This window comes from Solea solea, chromosome 15, assembly GCF_958295425.1.
Source record: "Solea solea chromosome 15, fSolSol10.1, whole genome shotgun sequence".
NCBI classification, from domain to species: domain Eukaryota; kingdom Metazoa; phylum Chordata; class Actinopteri; order Pleuronectiformes; family Soleidae; genus Solea; species Solea solea.
The window spans coordinates 14,140,264-14,161,584 of record NC_081148.1 but is presented as its reverse complement, the minus strand read 5'-3'; the positions used below and the strand labels follow the sequence as shown (position 1 = coordinate 14,161,584).

General features: G+C 41.9%; 1 protein-coding gene across 7 annotated transcripts in view; it reads right to left on the bottom strand.

The window, feature by feature from the left end:
* The window catches only part of LOC131473684 (signal-induced proliferation-associated 1-like protein 2), an 80,704-nt gene that overhangs the window by 23,812 nt on the left and 35,571 nt on the right, over positions 1-21,321 (bottom strand). For all 7 annotated transcript variants that reach the window (XM_058651128.1, XM_058651122.1, XM_058651124.1 and 4 more), the window contains exons 3-10: positions 21,035-21,168; positions 19,448-19,636; positions 15,037-15,211; positions 14,689-14,792; positions 13,458-13,615; positions 12,254-12,830; positions 6,070-6,344; positions 181-435 (exon numbers count right to left, since the gene is read on the bottom strand). In XM_058651128.1, the coding sequence (XP_058507111.1) occupies positions 181-435; positions 6,070-6,344; positions 12,254-12,830; positions 13,458-13,615; positions 14,689-14,792; positions 15,037-15,211; positions 19,448-19,636; positions 21,035-21,168 (1,867 nt within the window). The remainder of the gene's footprint in view (positions 1-180; positions 436-6,069; positions 6,345-12,253; positions 12,831-13,457; positions 13,616-14,688; positions 14,793-15,036; positions 15,212-19,447; positions 19,637-21,034; positions 21,169-21,321) is intronic.

The window sequence follows — 21,321 nt, the reverse complement described above, 5'->3', positions numbered from 1 at the left end:
CTTTTCCGAAGCAACCTTGTGGTCATCTGCTCACTCTTCATGTAGTATCACAGTTCTACTTCTCTCTAGACTACAGGCTTAGTTTTCAATCTGTTTTGAAAGAAGTGGGAGTTCTTACTCTTGGAAGTCGAAAGAACAACTCTGATCAGGGACAAATGAGAGAAACAAAATGTAGCGTACCTTGACCCATCTGGCAACTTCCTATCAAAGGAGGTGCTTCGTGGGATTGCTGCCTGGTGCTGCTGAAGGATCTGCTGGCACTGTAGTCGATCAGGACCCTGTGTGGGCGAGCCTCGGGACAGAGGAGGACCGGCAGTTGTGGGCATCCGATGCCAGGTGGTGTTTCTCCTGAAAGGTGTCTTGTACTCGCAGGGTGTGCCCTCACTGTCGACCTTGTACTCCACCATCGGTATGCGGTAGAGCTCGGAGCAGCCCCTGCAAATGAGAGAGGGAGGGGAGGAAACGAGGGTTAAAAGTAAGCAATGACAGATGCCATAGTTACAGTGAACGTATAGTTAAATGGCCACAAAAAAACAAAATAACGATAACATCAAATCTCTACTCGCCTCTTAATCTCAAAAGTAATTATACCAGCGTTTTGATATAATAATTGGAATTTACCATATTCAACAATAACTACTGCATCAGTGTTTATTTATCTACAGATACAATTATAATTGCAATTTACTATTGGTGTAATGAGTCGTGAAAACAAAAGACATTTAATTGCTCATTACAAGTCACTGCATAAATCTACATTAACAGCATTATAATAATTATTGCTAATGTAAAAACATTACACTTTTACAGTTCATTACAATAATAGTTTCAGGGTATTTGATTCACAATTCAATAACGTTTTTTGTTTGCATAGCCACGCTGGTCTTCACACTGACCCCAATGTCCGCAATAAAAAAGTGTGTGTGTGTGTGTGTGTGTGTGGGGGGGCTTCCTGTTACCATGACCACAGCAAAATAAACTAATCCTGTCTGAAATGTTTAGCCAGACGCAGACATCTACAGTGTGTATAATACCCATGTGCAGGCACAGTCATCTGCACAGAGACAAAAACAAACCATCACAGGTATAATGACAGTTGAACATGCACACTGAGGGCTCACAACCACATCAGAGATACTAGTTTGTCCCTTCCAATAGATCTGAAAAGCTCAGCTAGCTCTATAGAGGAGGCTTTTATTCCATCCGACCTCATCCCAACACTGAAAATAAATCTCTGGTACGGACAAGGCCCGTGATGTCATTTCATGCAATAATCTTTGGGGCTGGCCATAGGATTGGTGTTTGTTTTGAAAGACACCGGTTTACAGGGTACTAGTCAGGGTTTAACAGCCGAGCTGCTCTGCTCTGCTAGCTCTCCAAAAGCATCTCAAGCATGACCCTAATGATTATCCGCCAACCTGGTCAGTTTTCTAGGATCCACTGGGGGTGGAAACTGCGTGTACTTTGCTGTGGTCCTATATGTACACACAGAGGGGCTTGAGGAGGGTCTGGTTGTGGGCGAGTAATCTCAGAGAGACCCTTTCATCAATCTGAGCCATGGGTGGCTGGTCCATACACAACCTGCTTCACCACCAGAGCTGTGGGTGTTTCAAGATCTAACAAGAAAATCATCCTCGACTTGTCACATGTTGCTCAAATTGGCCTCATCCATGATGAAAAGCTTTTGCTGGCATGTTTCACAACACATCTCTCAGTTTACTGTATGTAGGTAGCATGCATCTCTTATTATATCTTGTTGGTTAAAGCTGATGTATATGCACATTAATGTCTCATGTCAGAAGAATGTTAACCAGCGTTAGATCCTCAACTATCACTCACTTTTTTCCCTTTTTTTTTTACACGACTGCTGGCCCACTCATTATCTTGATTAACTGTGAATGCGTGTGGTCATGCCAGCCTGCCACAAATAATTACTCTGCACAGGCCAATCCTAGCTAACAACTTGTCAACAGGAAAGGTCTCAGCCATTGTCTCTTGCTGTGCTTTTGGCACCAGTGGAACTAAGAAATGATCCTAATGTTTCGTGTCCCACACGCTTAGCTGAAGGTGGAAATACCCTTCACCAATGTCTGTGGAATGTGCTTCTTCTTTGCAACGTATAGGGGTAGTAAGACTGCGTGTGTAAATCACGGAGAAACAGCAGGAAACCAGTGTTTGGTCAACAGTTAAACCTGAGCTGAGGGTGGACAAGGCGTCGTTAAGACACAGCCAGACAGCCACGGGGAGACGAGGAAGCTGGTGTGTGGCGAGGAGTAATACTGTCTGCTCCCTCTTGATTCCACCTAGAAGTGCTGCTGCACTCCACCAGCTTAATGTGAGGGGATAGTACAACAACTTAGTGTCCATGTCTGCCGGTCAATTGTGAGGTAGGACAACATTTTGGAATAGAAGACGTGGAAAAAAATAAATGTGGTATTAATGGAATTTCACATACGTACTTATGAGCAGGTGTTTATAACCATGGTATGTTCAAAGTATTGAGGATCGATGCACGGAGAGACCTCGATTCAACTCAAATCACAGCGATGTCTGGCTAATTGGTGGAATCATACTGTGGCTGAAATAACATCAAACGTTCAGCTGAGTTAGAGGCCTGTTCAAGGTGAACAATCAGCTCCTTTAGACATTGTCTCTTAAGGAATCACAATAGCTGAGTGTGACAACACAACCTTAGACCTCAGTTAGAGATCTGTCACTGCAATGACATGGCCATGGACTGAGGGATGTGGTAATCCATTCCCACAGTCAGAGTCCATGCAAAGGTTATGACCTCCACCAGACCTCTGCAGACTGGCGTTGAGAGCTTCACTACATAAGGTGGTGCTTAAATGTGCACAGGTTTGCAAACCGATCTTAAAGAAAAGAGAGGCCCTTGTGGCCAATGTGAGGAGACCGAGACAAGCAATTTTTTGATGCAGGCCCTCCGAGTTGTGGTTTAGTGGTTTAGCTCTCTTTCACAGGGTGCCAGCAGGCAAGTGAGAAATCCAGCTTAACTTCAGTCCAGATGAGAATCCATGATGACAAGGCTGATGGCACTTCAAAGCAAAGGTCAGAAGTGGCCTTCTAAATGTCACAGGCAGTACTTATTATCAGCAGGGGTCTAGTGCAGAACCGACCCATTTAGATTCAGGTTAGTCAGTATCACAGTGTCAAAAGCTCTGCGTTAACAAACCTAAAATGCAAAATACGTTATAGTAAAAAAAAACAACAAAGCTGTGTAATTGGCAAGAATCTGGGTTCGGGTTACAGGGGTGGTGATATGATACATTGGGATACTATTAGCAATGTGCATCAATATTTACTTACACCCCAAAAATACACTGTACTTGCCCTGTACGATCCATTTTTAATTTCCATTTTGTTTATCCTTACATAACCGATGACCATATACCTAAAAATATAATCACTGCCATGCTCTGTACATAGCGTTCCCGTTTCTTGGAGCTAATCTTTTTCATACTTTTCCATGAAGTTTGATCCAAGGCTAACATGTTGAGCTTGTGGAAAAGCTTTTTAGAGTGATGATGGAATGAGTTCTGGTACTGCGCTGGGCTAAAACCACATCCTGCCTCCAGTGTAAATACATTCAACACTAGGTACCGATAATATTAGCACCATATCTCCTCTAGCTTGACACTGAGCTGAGTGAGACAGAAGGTTTGTCTAAATGTGCCTTCAAAGGAATTTCATTCAACATAAACTTAGCAGCTGAGTGACCCCATCAGTCTGCAATGAATTTGGAAACCTCCCAAAATGTATACAGCTAAATAAAACAGTTAAGAGGAAAACATGTCTAGCCCCCATGTGCCTATGAAAACATTTTTGCTCGTCATAGAAGCAGTGTGGAGCCAGAGAGTATTGTCTGGAGGTCATGAGACTCTTGTCCATTGTTGTTAGACTAACCCCCATCTCGCTACCCACAGGGAACTGACTGGGGCCTTTGGGTCCCTGCAGAATTCCTTTCCTTTGAGATAACAGTGGGGAAACTGAAGCACTTATTGTTGACTGCAGCGCTTTCGCAACTCAAAGAGGCACAAGTGAAAAGAGTTGAGGGTCCTTGAGATTCTTCACCTGACCTCTCACCTCTCGGTTTGTTGCAGCCTTAGCAGCAAAATTCACAGGATCCTTGGAGCTTTTGGTTCTCATGGGGCAATGATGAGAAATTGTGTGTCAGTAAGATGAGGAAATCCCCCAGTAGGGCTCAACAGGACTGACCAGTATGGTCCTCTACTCTAATGCCTACTAATCTGCCACATGCATCTGTTAGTAAATGCCATATATGGGTCACGTTCAGACCATTATGCTTGTTGCCACCCTTTATGGACATACAGTAGGATGTAATGTATGCTGTGACATGCAGTGCTGCGCAAAGTGTATTTCCAGAACATTTCTTTGTTGGTTGTTTCAGTGGTGTCACTCAAACCAAACCAGATGCCTCACACTGGCACAGAGACCATGCCAACACATTCATTTACCAACAAATGCCATATATGGGTCATGCTCAGACCATTCATCTAGCTGTCACTCATTACTGACAAAAAGTATGATATAATACTCAGGGACAAAGGGCTTTGTAAAAAATGTCTTTTCTTAATATATTTTTATTGGTTCTACTTTAAAAGGTGATTTCACTCAAATCAAGCTAAAGGTCTTCCCCATTACAGAGACCATGCCAACAGATTCATTTACCAAATCCTATAACCTGTCACCACATCCACAGGGACGTGGACACATTTGTCGACACAGAACCTGTTTTTGGTAGATGTTTGTTTTGTCTGCTTTCTCCTTCTCTGGCTGTGATTATGACTGTATGATCATGTATCATCACAGATCGTGGTAAGAGGATTAGAAAATGGTTCAGCCAGAGAGGCTGCTGTGTTTGGATTCACAGAGAAGGCATGTTAGCCCGCCATCTGGGAGCGCAAATATGTTACTCCTCTGTTGCCAAACCAGAGCGCAAAGTTGAAACACAGTTACACATGTGACTACTATTCAGTCCATGACACACACAATCACACACAGATGTTTAAGATGTTAATTATCATTGAGAATATTTTGCACGTTTCTCACTCGCCACTCATTTCTGGTTTTTCGAAAGTATACATTATCTGTTAAGACATTAACAAGATTAAAAGAACAATTGTAGCCCTACATTGATCGATCATTTGTTGCCCATCTACAGGCTTTACGTTTTTGTGATTAAACAACACATGAGCATTACCAGCAGCAACATGGCAAAGAGAAAAATGGGATTCACTGAAACTATTCTCTCTGTACTCTGTACAAGAGATTGTGCTGTGGGAAACTGCGAACAGCATTTGCTGCTTCACAAATCTGTCAGTCACAGCACAAGCAAAACAAAGATGTTGAACATGTGAGTGAGAAAGTGTGTGGTTTTTTTATGATTTCACAGACAAAACAAGCAGATGTGCATTCAGAGCAAACCTTTTACACACACCTTCATCTTTTCCCATCACAAACGATTGTTTGAAATATGCTGCTCTCTTTTATTACAGGGATGATGGAATCTCCCCATTGGTGTGCGTCCCTAAAAAGCCCAACTCTCCCATCATAATTGATGAGTACACGATTGGGTGAGGTTGCAAAAAAAAGCAATCTGCAAATGTGAGCTGTCAGACAATAGCAGCTAGAGTTCAGCCATTAATCAAAATGTTGCTTTCATTATCATTAGTGAGAAACGCTGACTGTCCTTGTCTGCGTGACTCTTCACCCCTGCTGGAGTTTTCTCTCACAACAAAACACATCAATACAAAAAGAGTCTCCTCTTCATAGAAGTCGGTGAGAACATCAACCCTGCTGCAGCAGAAACAGTGCATAAGCATTTCTTTATGCTAATAGTCTCAAATGTGAGAGCAAATGTCAAGTTAATTTTCCCCAGCTGCACGGATAAATGAGAAAAATACGACTTCATACATTATTAAGGAGCACCTGCTTCTCTCGCTCTTTAACACACACGCACACACACACACACACACACACACAGCACAAAACCCCAAACTCTGTGACTAAAGTAAATATTCAAGTTACCTTCGTGGGGTGCCGTCTTCATGAGGCTGAATTATGACCACTTTGACAGAGACGGAGGTGCGCAGTAGGTCGATCATTTGCTCATGGGTGAGGGTAGCGACAGCCACTTTGCAGATCTCCACCAGTCGGCTGCCCTGCCTCAGTCCTGCCTTCCACGCGAAGCCAAAGGGCTCCACGTCGGCTACGATTCCCTCAAAGTTCACATGGAAACCAAGCTGACCAAGGCCGTTCCGGCGCAAAACCATCTCCGATGTCTCACAGCCTCTAGTGGTGATCTGGAAGCAGAGTAAAATACATTTTACATGATCTACGGTCACTGATTTAGACACTAAGACAGCAAATGGAGAAAACGAAAAGAAACAAATGAGACCATAGAAACCACACAGACAATACATCACAGAATAGAGACAGAAAATCGGGAGATTAATTAGTGCTTTACCTAGTGTACAATTTAGATCTTCTCTAAGAAATGCGAGTATACTGGACTACTTAAGCTACACAAGTGTACACACAAGGAAAATGTGATTAAGCATCTAAAGCAGAGTAAAAATCACATCCAAAGGTTTCAATTTGCATTTTAAAAGATTCTTTTTAAGCCAAACAAACATGCTACAAGACTATATCACAGAGCTAACTGTTTCAGCCCAAGGGCTGCATAGAGACAACTATAACACACATGCTCTGCATTAATACACACTCTCTCTCTCTTGATGTCTCTTTGGACATCAACAGCAGCAGCTCTGTGGGACCTGCGTAGGGAATTGGGACCAAAGTCTATTAGCGAGAATGAATGAATGAATGACTTGGACTAGCTCATGATGATCTTCAACCATCGCCCTCATATAATTCTATAGGCTGTGGCCAAGAGACCTCACCCATGGAGGCTTAAGACTTGACCTGTAGATGCTTGTGGACAATCACTGCTCTTATTGGATAAAACTAAAAGTAGGTTTTTGTCCCGTCATAGACTTGCATGCAAATCAACTTGCTCACTTTGCTCAAGGGAGGCCTTGTTTAATCCTCTGCTTTAATGTGATTCAGGTTCAGCTGAAGTTCAGACATTGCTCTTGATCCAGAAGCAACATTTTAGTAAATCACACACAACAACCAAAATTGGGAGAGAGTAAAACATGTAACTGTACACTATATGTTGGTTGGACTACTTTGTAGGTACAAAGCTGCCTTCCTTTAGGTTTTCTTGTGACAACCACAGAAAAAAAACCTCACACTGCATCCAATGAGCTTTTATCACCCATCAGATTAGTCTTGGTTCAATTGTGGGTGACTGCCTCCATTTGCTTCAGAGTGGCAGCTGGCTTCAGGGACACATTAACTCAGACTATGGCTTGTCAGTGCTGCAACAGATTCTCACACTGGCAGAAATCCGACCTCACTGTGTGACAAGAGACTCGAGACAACCATGATGGACCGTCACGCATGGATTCCCAATAAGAAACCACCTTAAAACTTTATTCATTTACAAAATGTCTGTATTAGGCAAAGCATAGTCTGCCTCATTATGCAACAAATACCCCACAATGTAGTTTCTAAAGTGTGATAACAGCAGAATTAGGTTACTCACAAAATAAAAAACTTTGATTTTAAAAAATCAAGGGCAAAGGAAACTGGAAACATGAAGTCCAAATGCTGTGAAGGGCAAAAATCTAAAAGTAAATGGCCTGTGTATGAGGACGACTCTGGCCTGGGAATTGGGGATCATGAATTACATGGTCTTTTGTCAGAAATCCACTAGGCCTAAATAATGTCTTTCTAAACGCCTTCATCCAGTCCAACTACAGAAATTAATGCTCCCAGGTTCTGCTCCAAATGGCCCAAATCCATAAATGCTCGATCTAACAGGGCACCCATTAACTCACGGCAAAATTTGTGGCTTGTAAAATGTATTTGTCAGGGATGGTGACAAGTGTGGGTGTCTTGCTGACCAAAGTGTTTCCACCACACAGAACCTAATTATGAACTCAAATGACTGGTGACATACAAACTTCAACACTGCCCCTAAGAAGCAAACGGTGTCAAATTTGTTGTCAAGTAGTGTAACTGGCACTGATACTGAGTGAGGAGTAGCTTGTCAATATCTTAATCTGTGACAGTGTGTTTTAATGTGACCTGGCACCATGTTTGCTGCATATGGGAAGAGCAGATTGAGCCATTTGGGTCAGCAGCTATCAGAGAATTTGTGGATTCTATTAGCCAAATATTGCATATTAAATTAAATATTAAATATTGCATATTTACCACATTAGAGGACTGTAACGTGTCTTTTCGTCATCCGCCTATTTCTGCGGATGAATGCGTGCAAAACTAGTTGATAGCGTGACACAACAAAGAACATGGTAACCATGGAAACTTGCTTCAGGTCATGTGAGGAAGTCCGCTAGCACTCACACATGCACTGTGCTCAAAAGATACAAGAAAACACAAATGCTACTAAAATGGAATGTGAGTATAGAGTATGCATGAGTGGAACACTAGACTGACGCGGACCCTTCTTTAATTATGAACGGAACCACTGGCATGTATGCACATGTGGAACTGGGAAGCGTCTCTCCGTGAATGTGGAGCACAGTAAATATGACCCAGTCCTTAGGAACAACAAACGTTTGATTGATTATTGATTATTGATTGATTATTCTCAGTTTTGTTTATTAAATTGTAACACTTATAAATGTGGAAGCAATCGGTGTCATATAGAATCTTTACCTCATTTATTTTGGCTAATTTACTAAGACTGGGAATTTGTAACAACGCTTGCTTGACTTTGACTTTGTTCAAAAGCACAAACAAGTGCGGCCACCCAGCTCAGCAACACCCTGGAGAGCAGAACTTTATCACAGGGCTTTTAGCCGTGCTCTCACACTGGGCTCCTCTGTTACAGCGGGCAATCTGTTCTCCCTGGTTCACATTACATCACAGGTCCGGCAGCCTGTAAATCCCAGCAATGAAACGTGATTCGAGTCAACCTCTGGGACATTTAGAAAAACACTAACACCTTTGAGACAAAGTATGCACGATCAGCTCATGCCCAAACACTCCTACTACTGCTGCTGCTGCTACTGCTGCTTGACTGGCTCTGTGACTAACACAAAAAGCCATCAACTTTTTAGTACCAATACTGAGCGTCTTTCTATGAATATCCTTCACAAATCCCGTGGGTAGGTGGACGGTAAATATGAGAGGAGATTAGCATACAGAATGAGGAAGTGATGTCCTTTGGCTAATCACAAATGCTAATATATCCAGCTCTGTCCTTTCTTATGTTGAGTGGAGCAGAAATTGAATGACATTTGTGCCCTTTTAGTGTAAGATAAATAATGGCTAATACTTCTTGAAGGTGTAATGGTTTGGGATATGCAGAACCTTTAGTGCTCACCTATTGTACAAATTTATTTTTGAAAATTGTTCATTTAAAAATGTGTTCATTATCTCTGCCTAATGTAATCCTTGGGAGAATGAGATTCTTGTTCAGGTTTTGAGCAGGAAATTGTTGGTTGTTACTTCCATGTCATCGGCTGTTACACTGATTATGTGGTTAGGGTTTGTTCAAAATATCGAGACTGTCAATGAGGCTGCCAAAGTGGGACTGGGTGGGATGAATGGATGAAATTTGGTCATGTGCAGCTCGAGTTTGGATTTTGGGATACAACCTCAATTACATTTCATGGAAACAACCAGCCAATAAGTTCAGTACAACAAATGATACAAACGACAAAAGGAAAAACAAGCACCTTCTGATTTCTTTGCTATGACTTTTAATCAGGGAAGTAACTTGCTCACCATGCTTGCTGCACTTTTCCACTATTATTACTTGTGATTTAGGTTTCAATCTCAGGTTTTGTCTACATTTAAAAGGCATTCTTCGGTGCATTGCACATTTTATGGTGGGTGCAACATTCTGTTTTATATATTATGTGAAGTATATGTCCTTTCCATGTGGGGACAGTAAGGTATTTTTGATTTGACTGAATTGATACTGCAAAAAGAAGTGAAAACCAGTCAAGTGAGACAACATCTGGATAGGACAACCAATAGTTTTAACTAAACTTCAAGATACATAGACCAACCTGACCTACAAAATCACACAGCCATGGATTTATACAGATGGCCAGGGCAGACCTACAGACTTTGGAAAGGGGACTTCGACTAAGTGGGTAGTTCTCAAAAAGAAAATGAAGTAGTCTTGAGGCCAACTGTCCTCTTTTCTTAGTGTGTCAGACCCAAATAATGTTTCCGTCTTTCCTCTCTTCCCCTTTAAAAGTGGGTTAGCGTCCTGTTTAGGCTGCCTCCTCCTGTACCTGTATTCAGTTAATACAAGAGTAGACCAAAAATCACATCATCCCTTATCTATAATTTCATTAAAGTACTGCCTGCTGCAGGGGTCAGTTCTGGCTTTGATTCTTTGATGTTTCATAATGCTTTATCCTGATGAAGAGCAGGACAGCATCTACTATAATTGTGTGACCTTAACGGTCGACTGCGCACCTCTGCTGACTGATGAGCCAAAGAAAGCTAACAGCAGGAGGTCTATAATCCTCTCTGGACATTGTCGATTTTCACTATTCACTTTCACATTCAAATGACACTTCATGTCCAGAGAGGACCGGGTGGAAAGTAAAGAGGAGTCAGGAGGACTACAAATTCATTTTGGGTTATTTCTGTGAGCCATACTCTTATGTTGTGGAAAGAGGCAGTGAAAGAAACTAAAATAGTACCAGCTTGGCGTACAGCTGAGGCACATGGGACCTGACAGGATGGATATAGGTTAAGCAAATAATGGTTCTGCTGACTTAATGATGAAAATAAAATAACAAGGTCTGTGGTACCTAGTAACGCTACAATGGCAAGGGAAATATTTGCAGAATTTATTGTTTCCCAACAGAGGGACCACAACTATGCTTAAGTAAAATGACTAACTGCACATTTTAAAGCATTGGGAAACATTTTCCATCCAATCATAGGCCACGCAGTAATGGTGTGGAACACAACCATGGGCTCTTTGGAGGTCATGATAGAATATTACTTCCTGATGTAAGTTACATATGATTTGTTTTAGGTGAAACACAGTGGTGAATATGTTAAAATATACAGCCAGGCAGAAATTGAAAAGGGGGCTCTCTACATCGTTTGTGCTTTGACATTCTCTCAAATAAAAGAAAATATCTACCACAAAAATACAATCATTTCTGTATTCTAGCTGTTTATGACCTGTATTACAAACTTAAAATACATTTGTTGCCTTTAATTTTAGATATCTGATGTATTTCGTTGGCATTCTAATGTTTACTAAAGTATATTTACAGTACATGTGCAATAAACAAGGAAATTGCCTATAAAAATGGTAAAATTCAGTTATTGTCCTAAATACCATATATTTTGACTAATTTACTTAAAATCATTACTTCCACTGTCTTCAAAACCAGGAAAAGGCATCACAAAGGCCATATCACGATATGTCGATCCAAAATTTAAGAAGGTATCTTGTCTCATGTCAGATCTGTCAGATCAAATGCTACTTCCTTCCTTATTTGCGAACAGATATTTATTTTTGTACAACGTGTGGGAGAACTATTAATTCAAAAAACTGGGTGGCCCCTCTTGTCTTTTCCAAAGAGAATGACCAAATTGAGAGACAGGTGAGAATAAATGCAGCATTTACACTCTAGATTGGGCACAACTGTCTCATTTGCTTTCCTGGAGCACAAATGCTGCTGTGGCTGAACAGGCCAGGGTGTCATGACAGTTTGGCTTTATGTTATTATCATATTGAAGGCAAAGTTAGATCTTTTTTATTTAGGTTTGTGCACTAGTGCCAAAGTGGGGTGCATTATGGCCAATTTGTTAAAACTGTTTTCGACATGCTACTGGTTTGAAGACTTAATTGTTATTACTGTAATGTGCTCAGTGCACCAAACATAAACTGTACGTCAAACTAAGATGAAACCCTCAATTAACCACACAAAGTGCAAACAGAGAGTAAATTACTCCCTCTGTGAGAGGGATGCAGAATTTTAAAAGTGATGATCTGTCTTTTGTTCTTTGAAATCGCTTTGTTCAATATGGTTTGATACAAATGCACTGGCATAAAGTATGCTAGTCTTTGATCCAGCAGACAGCAAGTCATCTGAAATGAAAGAGATTATTATAATTAAGACTTCAAGGCTCTTACCTCAAGTCTTTGCACCATCTCCCTGATGTCTTCTCCACAGTTATCATGGGCAGACAGCATGATACACTCCCCGCGCTCATAGAAGATCTTAATGCTCATAATCCCTGAGGTCCATCCAATGACATCGCGACACGAACAGTTGAACACCACATTTCTTGATTCCTCCTCAATGAGGACAATGAACTCATTGGATATGCCAAGCAAGCAGTCCACATCCATTGACTGACCAAAGTCCCGTGCACACACACTCCAGGTGATGGCTCCCACACTGAACAGGTGTGCATCCTTCCTTGGTTTCACCTTTTCCTTCTTCTTGGCTCCGAGGTTGATGAAGCTGAATTTGACTGCAGAGTCTATCGCTGTAGCGCTGACAAAGTTCTCTGCAAGGTCCTTTAGGTATTCCTGGCGTGTGCGAGTTGCCATGGCTCGGAACTTCTCTGACTTGTGTGCAGCGTTCTCTCCATTGATGACCTTGGCAAGCAGGAAGTCCCTGAAAACGGCTGACTTTGGGAAAGTTACAGATTTGGGAATAGGGGGCCCGAATGGAGGCACGTCTTTAGATCTGGACACAGCAACACTGGAAAACAATGATGGAATCGACAAATCAAATATACTGGTGACATTAAAGAGAGAAATAGAGAAGACATTTAGAACTGTATGTATAATGAGAAGCGTTGAAATTACAGTATGAATTATTTCTGGTGAAAAGAGAGAGAAAGCGGAGACTAATCATCTTCAAATGCTGTTATTAATAAGAGGCATCGTGACTTCAGAAACACTCGAGTACAGAGTCGTAAGTCATAATTTCAAGGTGTTTCTGAAGATAATAACTGTATCATCACTGAATAGATCAAAAGCACCTCCAGGCTCCTGTTCATTACGACGAAGTCATGACAGAAACCACAGAAAGCACTCAGCAGGCTATTATTATTATTCTTTCAAATTAAGTGCTCTTATAAGTTCCCATAGAGCAAATTGGCATTTATGCAAAGCACATCAAAAGACAGACACATTTCTCTAACTAGTCTTCAGGATATCAGTGTGAGACCCATCCTAGAGTGCAACGCACTTACACTTGTGGTTTGACACAATGCCACTAAATTCAAATGTTGCATTTCTCTTCCTCTTTGTGGATTTTTGTCAGCCTGAGATAAAAAAGATTTGAAAGAGCCTTGCAGGCATAATGCACGCTTGTTTGATTTACCTGTAGCAGACATTATCAGTGCAGGGGTTGTGGACTTTGACGATGACAAACACATGTTGGAAATGAGAGCGGATGTTTTTTGGAGTGAAAGGAAGGGCCCCAGGTTCCTGAAAGACTATGGTGACAATATCATTGCCAATGTGCCTCTTCCTTAATAACTGTAAAAAGGAGAGAGAGAAACTGAGTCAAACACATGAGGACAGACATTTCACAAAATGATATAGGTCAAAGGTGCAGGATTTTATTACATTATTGCAATGGGGGGGAAAAATCCCAGGCAGAATTCTGTACATTTTCTTAAACAAAAGTCTATGTAGTCCATCAGTAACAGTAGTTTATCTCTCTTGTTTGAAATCATTAAAGTATCTCCGTAACACTCCGTGTGCTAAAGTATTGTCTTTCTTCAGAGCAACATGGTAGGTTTGCTCACTGACACAGTTATTGCACAAGAAATGTTCTTTCCAAAATCAGGACAAGATGGTCTTGGGTATAAGAAGTATTCACCCGACTCAATTTAGGATTTTGGACAAGGGAGACGTATTCTCCCAAATCCAATATACCCCGCTTGTTTAGTTGGGCTGAGCGGATAGTTGACCTCGTTCTCTGGCTATTATAAAATTGTCAAAGAGGGGAGGATTAGAGGGTAAAGAGGTGAAGTGGGAAGGATGGAGAGATGAGTGGGGCTTGCTGTGCTTGGGCCTATTGGAGGATTAGCACCAGGGATTAAATTAAACTATCCCACTTCATGGAGTACAATGGAAGGTGAAAAGCAATGCCAAAGAAACCCACCAACTCCTGAGAGTCCAATGTACCTCCAAGTCTAGAAACTCAAATAGTAGTTCCATACAAACAGTGCAGAGACCATGATGGAACCTTAGTAATGACATCCTTATCAGGCCATCGCTCGCCAGTCCACCCCTACATCCACTTAATTCCACTTGTTAGTGCAGACAGACAGTGGCCGATCTAATACCACATCAAGTCCAGCCCCTGGGGAGGCATTGATTAAAATTCTACTATGGGGTACTGTTACCATAGCAATGCTTGTGCTCTCTACTGATAGGTCATTACCGTGGCAAAATGAGCCTCTGGGGAAGATTGGCAGGAGCCAGCACTGGAGATATCATAAAAAAGAAGCTGCTCGGGGACTTATTACCACTATTAGACACCAGCTTCCCACACAGAAAAGCAAACATGATGGTCTGTTGGAATAAAAACTGAATTAACTAACCTGTTGTCTGTTGTTGGGTGTGTAGGGGAGCAGAGTGGACACATGAAACATCAGCTCATAGTCCTTATAGGTGGTATAGAGAGAGTGAGTGCCTGTGGAGTCGGCTGTAACACAGGACAGAACAGTCATGGTCTCAGAGCTTGTTACAAAAGGCTGTTGTATTATTAAAAAAGAGATATTGTAATCTAACAAATCAAGATTAAGATATGAAGGTTTTAAAGAAATATTACAGCTGCCAAAAAGGCAACATGGAACTGCGCAGAGCATCTGTGCTCAGCAGGATTAAATGTGTGTGGGCTTGCACTTCTTAAATGTTCAGTTTGCGTGTGAAATGTGTTTTTATCTCACTCTTGTTATCCAGCTGAGCTCTGTACTTGGTGAAGCCTTTGAGCCGCACCCTCTGGCCGAGCAGATCCAAAAACTCTTCGAGTGCCGGTCCAGGGCTCTCGTTGTTGTACATCTCCTCTTCTGTGCTCTGTCCCGCCTTACAGTAAAGCACTCCTACCTTGTGCTGGAAGCTTAGCTGGAATGAGAAACAGACACAGACACTTAGTGAGCACATAGTATTTCCTGTTCCTGAGGTACATCACACGCCACATTTGTGTATACCGTGCATTACGCACTCAAAGCATGCCCACTTTTTTTTTTTTTATCATGTCACGGCTAATGCGAAAGGCATTCATAATCCTCCTATCAGAGAGCTGCATTCTTGAAACCAGGCTATGAACTCTGAGGAGTTCAGAGCGGAGCATAAATTGGGTCGAGTTAGTCGCTGCAACTAAAGGGCAGCTGTAGTGCAACGAGGGAGTGAATTACAGACACAACAGTTTAGCTTTGGTTAAACTACTAAACTTCTGGCAACAGAATTTCAATTATTTTGATCAAAAAAGTCCACTGGCAAAGCTTTTGTTAGACAAAGCCATCAATGTAGCAGGGATGGCTATAATGCTAATACAGTTAATACTGTGGGATTCAACGACGCCTCAGTAAAGACGATTGTTCTTGTTGAAAATATGAATATTCATAGACCCTGACCAGACACCTAAATACCACAGGTTCCACTGCAAGCATTAATATTATTCCGCAAAGACAGGTTTGATATGAACATGTCACACAAAGAGACAAGAAGGAATAAACATCTGGAGTGATTCTTCATGGACGGTGAAAGCAAAAGCCCTCTCCTCTACCATTAATCTTTTATTTATGGCATTTATGGCTCACAGCTCACTGATGCGGGCCAAGAAAGAGTAAGTCAAAGGAAAAACAATAGATCACCCCCTGTGTTTAGCACCTGTTGCTTTATATTCACAGCTGAGGAGAGCACCTTGAGCTTGACCCATGGTCAATATAGCAAAGAAAATGGTTTCTCTTATTGCGAAAGTCAATGAATGGTCTGTATACCAAAACAAATTGGAATTGGCCTTTTTCTTCCGTTACAGGTTATCATTTCCTCATGTGCTTTTGAAACTGTTGTCATGGTGACGTCCTCTCTCAGGCAGTCTGCTGTGCACTAAAGCTCCCGTGGTGAAGGAAAGCTATTATACCATCAAGCCCAGTGGAAATGGCATGATGTAGTCCTCCATTTTTTTTTATCCTGCATTATATAGGCTCACTTAACCTCCTGCTCCTCTTAAAAGACTCGCCAATGGCAAGGACAATCACATTGCCCTATGGTGAGAATTTGTTGCTGTGTGAAGTGCAAGCACATCAGGTTACATGACACAGACACACAGGATTAATGCTCCTGAGGTGAAGCTTTTGGAGACACAAGCTTCTGAAAAGGTAAGAGCAGCCATGTCACGACGCCTGGATTTACACAGACGCTCTTTGTTTGTACAGTTGTCTTTGGACTTTATGTTGTTCTTTCCGTTTTCCTTACCTTGGTTCTCTCTGTCTGGTTGTCTGTTTTGTGGTTCCCATTTTATTTTGGAGTTGTTCAATGTGTGTACCTTGTTGAGTTGGCATCCTGTCCTTTCACCTGTGTCTGATTATCTTGAGTCTATAGTCTGCATAGTCTCTGTGCTCCCCAGTGTCTTTGCTGGTTAATTTGTGTTCCTGGTCTGCTCCATGTTAGATTGCTTTATTAATGACTGTTTTTGTTAATTTTTGCCAATGTGTTTGGGTCCTCCATATTTCACACCTCAAACAATAGAAAAAGGCTGCATCTCCCGTAACGTGTCTGCGGTTAAAAATATTCCACTTCTCCTCTCTCTATCTCGCCAGAGCTGCACGGTTATGAAAATGCATTTGCCCCTCTTCTTTTAAACATAAAAAATTTAAGTACATGCAGTGTTGGAAAGCTACCTTTAGGGAGGAGAGAAATGAGGACAATGCCCTCCCACGAGATCGCTGAGACACACCCTGAGGGATACAGCAGTGTCTGCACACAACATCACCATGACATCTGTCCAAACTGCTGCGTCTCGAGGCGATCAAAAATATGGCTACCAAAACCAAACTAGCATCAACATAAATAAAGCTATTGCTGCTTTGGATGTACAAGTGGAGAAAATACAATGGAGTTTAAAGAACGGGAAAATTATTCTGGCCACTCCATGATTTAACTAATCTGCCTTGCATTGTCTCAGCAGGTGGCGGATTATTCGCTTGAACTTGTGGAACAAATCTCATGTAAGGCTGAATTACACTTTAGAGGCAAGCTGTTGGAGTGTTAATCAGCACCACAGCGAAACCTAAAAGGCAGTTTTAGTAACTGGTAAATGTGACACATTTATTCTTTGTTCATGTTATACAGAGCGCTACAATAAAGACGACTTTATTGCGAAGACGAAATGGCATTTGTTTGGCATTTATTGTGAAGGAAAGATATACAGCCTGTTCCTCCCTTGTTTGATTTTATCTTTGTTATCATCATCATCAAACACTGTTATTTACAGTTACGTTTTTCTAGAGGCCATCTCGGGTGAACCACTATCTCCACATTCCTTGTTTTATGATCAAGGATTATAAATCTAAGGTGGAAATGATGGTTTTAATTTTTAAACTGTGTTGTCCTTCGATGGAAACAACAGATACACATCAATGCCTTTCTAAAACTTTTGTGATTTTTATCACCTAAATACTATCTTAAAATCATTTCAACTGCCTAATGCCTTTCCCAGTCCATTTCACTTCACTATGATCTACAGTGTGATCTTAAATACATTCACATATGCTCTGTTCTCGTCTTACATCTGGGGCCGTTAAACACACACGTGTACATCACTTCATCAAGGATCTCATCTCTGCAGAACTGATCATGGGGACATTGTGAAGACTGTTTGGCTCCAGGAGGCTCTCACACACGAGACAGTTTCAGTTCACACCAAGCGGTAGACTTTTTTTTCCACACACACACACACACTCAAATATCACATGAACAGGCAGGAAAGCACTTACTACAAGAATATATTGCGCTCACACAATAAAAAGCAGGTCTGGCAGAAGACCACACTATAACAACATGAGCTTTCTCACATAAAGGTAGATAACAGGATGCTCAAAATACTGAACATTTGCATTGCTGGCATACAATAAATGATTTAAATAGGGGTGTATAAAAATTCTAATGTCCCAAATATAGAGTGCCACTGCCCATTTGGTTTGAGGTCCATGAGGGGAGGTGCCACCTGGAAGAACTGCACTTAGTCTGAGCTCTCCTCCTCAGAAAGTGATTTCTTACATGACTTCATTTACCCCTCTTGCGTCTGCAGACAGCAAAGATATGGGGATTGTAGCAGGTAAACAAACTCCCATATCAGCTCGATGACGTCTGCTGGGAAAAAACGTCCTAGAACACAGTCCCTGTCATCATCTAAAGTGCATTTGGCTTGCTTTAGAGAGGACACAACACTACTCTAATTTACAAAATCTAATATACAAGAGGGACATGGCTGACACTTTCTATTACAAGAGCCTTTCCCCTGTCAGTTGGAAGGATGGGCTCATGCTAACAAAAGTAATTATGCTAATAAGCAACCAGGTCTCTGACAGTAAGACATGCAGTACAGCACCAGCTAATTCCCCCACACTCTTTCCATCTTGCAGTTTCATTAGGTGAGAAAATAAAGGCCTTAAGATCACACAATGAATGAATCCATCGCTGACATCTGTGCATATAGAGCGCCCATATCAATAATAGCCACCTTCTTCAAACAGAGATAATGTAAGGTGACATCCCAACCACCATCCAGACAGAATACCAAATCATTCACTCTCAGGTGAAGTAAGTTGTCAAAAGTGAGTTGGCTTGTACCTGCCTGTCATACGAGTAGAAAACTCGTGCCGAAGTAGTCAGTGCTGCCACCGACAGACAGTCTGGGATTTGTATTGATTCTATTTAAGTGTAATATTGGCCATGTTACGCCTCCACCGCCTGTCTTCATCTATAATAAACAGCCCTCATATGGGACAAAAGTTCCTATAATCTGAAGTTAATCCCTCCCCAGGTTCCTTATATCGAATATAGCTATTGCAAAGAGACAGATAAATCTTAAATACGAAATCTATACTCCCATATCCATGCAGCTATTTATTTATTTTACTCAATATATTATTCATAACACTGATGTGCAGTAATGGCTTCAAGATGAAATATGAAATATGATGCAAACATCTATATCACTCTCATATCAGCCTCTTAAATACACAGCTGCAGTCAGTGGCAAGTAAGCTTAGCTTTACTGGCGACGTGTGGAGAGGGTTTCCCGTCAAGGGCAACAAAAGTCGGGAGGACATGAGGGCATCTTGATGTACTCACCCCCTGCTCATCCAGCTTCAGGAGCTGCTCCGGGACCTTGGGGGAGTTGAGGGCGAGCCTCAGACATTGGATATTAAGCTCAGGGATGACATACTCCAGCACTTCTTTCAGCGGCAGGCCACGCGCTGTCCCATGTCTTGCTGTGGATGGAATGGCATCCTCCAGGATGGCTCCACGAAGTGTGGTGAGCTGATGGGAGAGGAGGTAGTTATCCGGGTTAATAGTAGATCACCTGCCTGTGCAGTGTCTCATGAGGTGTAAGTGCAACCACGTACAATGTGTTGTCTGGGTAAGCTCTGACTTAACTTGGATACATTTCCTTCTAGGCTGACATGCATGAAGGTGTTGTGCCTTCTTATGGCTCCATTGTTAGATTAGATTATTTTCAATAATTAAGACAGGCTAACTAAGCACTAGAGTTTTAGTGACTGTTATGACCATTAATGTAATTAATAGAATATAAATGTTGACCCCAATGACATCAGGTCACCCACTCGGTGTCCCTGTGTTGTTGTTTGGAACATCACAGACACATTTTCATCTATAACTCCAACTTCCAAATGTATAGTCTGCAGACATGAACATCAGCGGTCGCTGGCCGTCTCACTGTCGTTCTGAAAGGCAATTTACTGAACCGACTTGGAGGGAGGGAAAGGGAGAGTAGGGTGGTGAAGCAGGGGGCTCTGAGGCTCAATGACAGCAGCACATGCAAATAGATGCTCCGGTGTTTGGGGAGTTAAAACATTGTCTGCATGCTACTTGCAGGGCTACCATGACCCAGATACATTGTTTTATCGTGGAAGTGGTGCTACAGACCAAAAATGACAAAAGATATCAGTGACATTTCCCTTCCTGACACATCTGTTGCACCTTAATTATTCAGTGGATGAGACCACACAGCATCAATCAAGGAGAACTTTCTGTACCACAAGAGACCGTGGATCTTAGTTAGTAGTGGATTAATCATGCTGTGTGAGTGCATGCTTGTGGATGTGTGTGCGAGAAAGGCCGAGAAATTGTTTGCATGACTGGCCAGCTGTGATAAAACCGGCCCAGAATCACTGGACACATTAGAGAGCTCGGAGCCGATTTTGGAATGAAGAGCATCATCCTGGTTTTTTTTTTTTGTAGGAGTACTGAGTCATTCGTGTATTCTCTCACTGCTTGACTGAGCTAAATGACCTTAACATTTCTTGCTGAATGCAATATATGAGAAATAAAAGCATGCTCTTGCTGGTTAACAGCTCTTTTTTTTGAAAGAGCAATAGAGATCACGCAAGTTTCTCCCACCATGCATTCATAATAGCTTTACACTGATTTAAGAGGGGCCATGGGGTGGTGAAGTGGCTAGCATTGTTGCCTCACAGCAAGGTCACAGGTTCTGAAGCCGTGTGGAGTTTGCATGTGTGCATGGGTGTTCTTCGGGTATGCCGGCTTCCTTCCACAATCACAAAACATGCAGATTCGGTTAAGTGGACCCCCCAGTTACCCTCATGTGGAAGATAAAGCATCAGGAAATGAATGAATGAAAGATTTAAGAGGTTAAGAGCAATGCAAAGAAAGTGCACATGAAAGTATTTTAGGTACCTGACTGGTTCTGAAGGTGACCCGATAGTTGAACTGCATTCCGTCTTTCTCCTTTCCTTCGTCCAACCTCTCCCTCCGGACGCTCACTGCCACAGGTCCCAAATTCTCATCTACCCCGAAATAGTTTTGATGCTCTGGGGGTGGAACAAGAAAGATTCTAATTAAACACACATTCAGCGTCACATTGATTGTAGACAAGCTCTCAGAACTGAAAAACGTCACTGCTTTTTTCCCCTGAATAGAACAGAATATCAATTTGCATTACCGAGTCCATCCATGCAAAAATG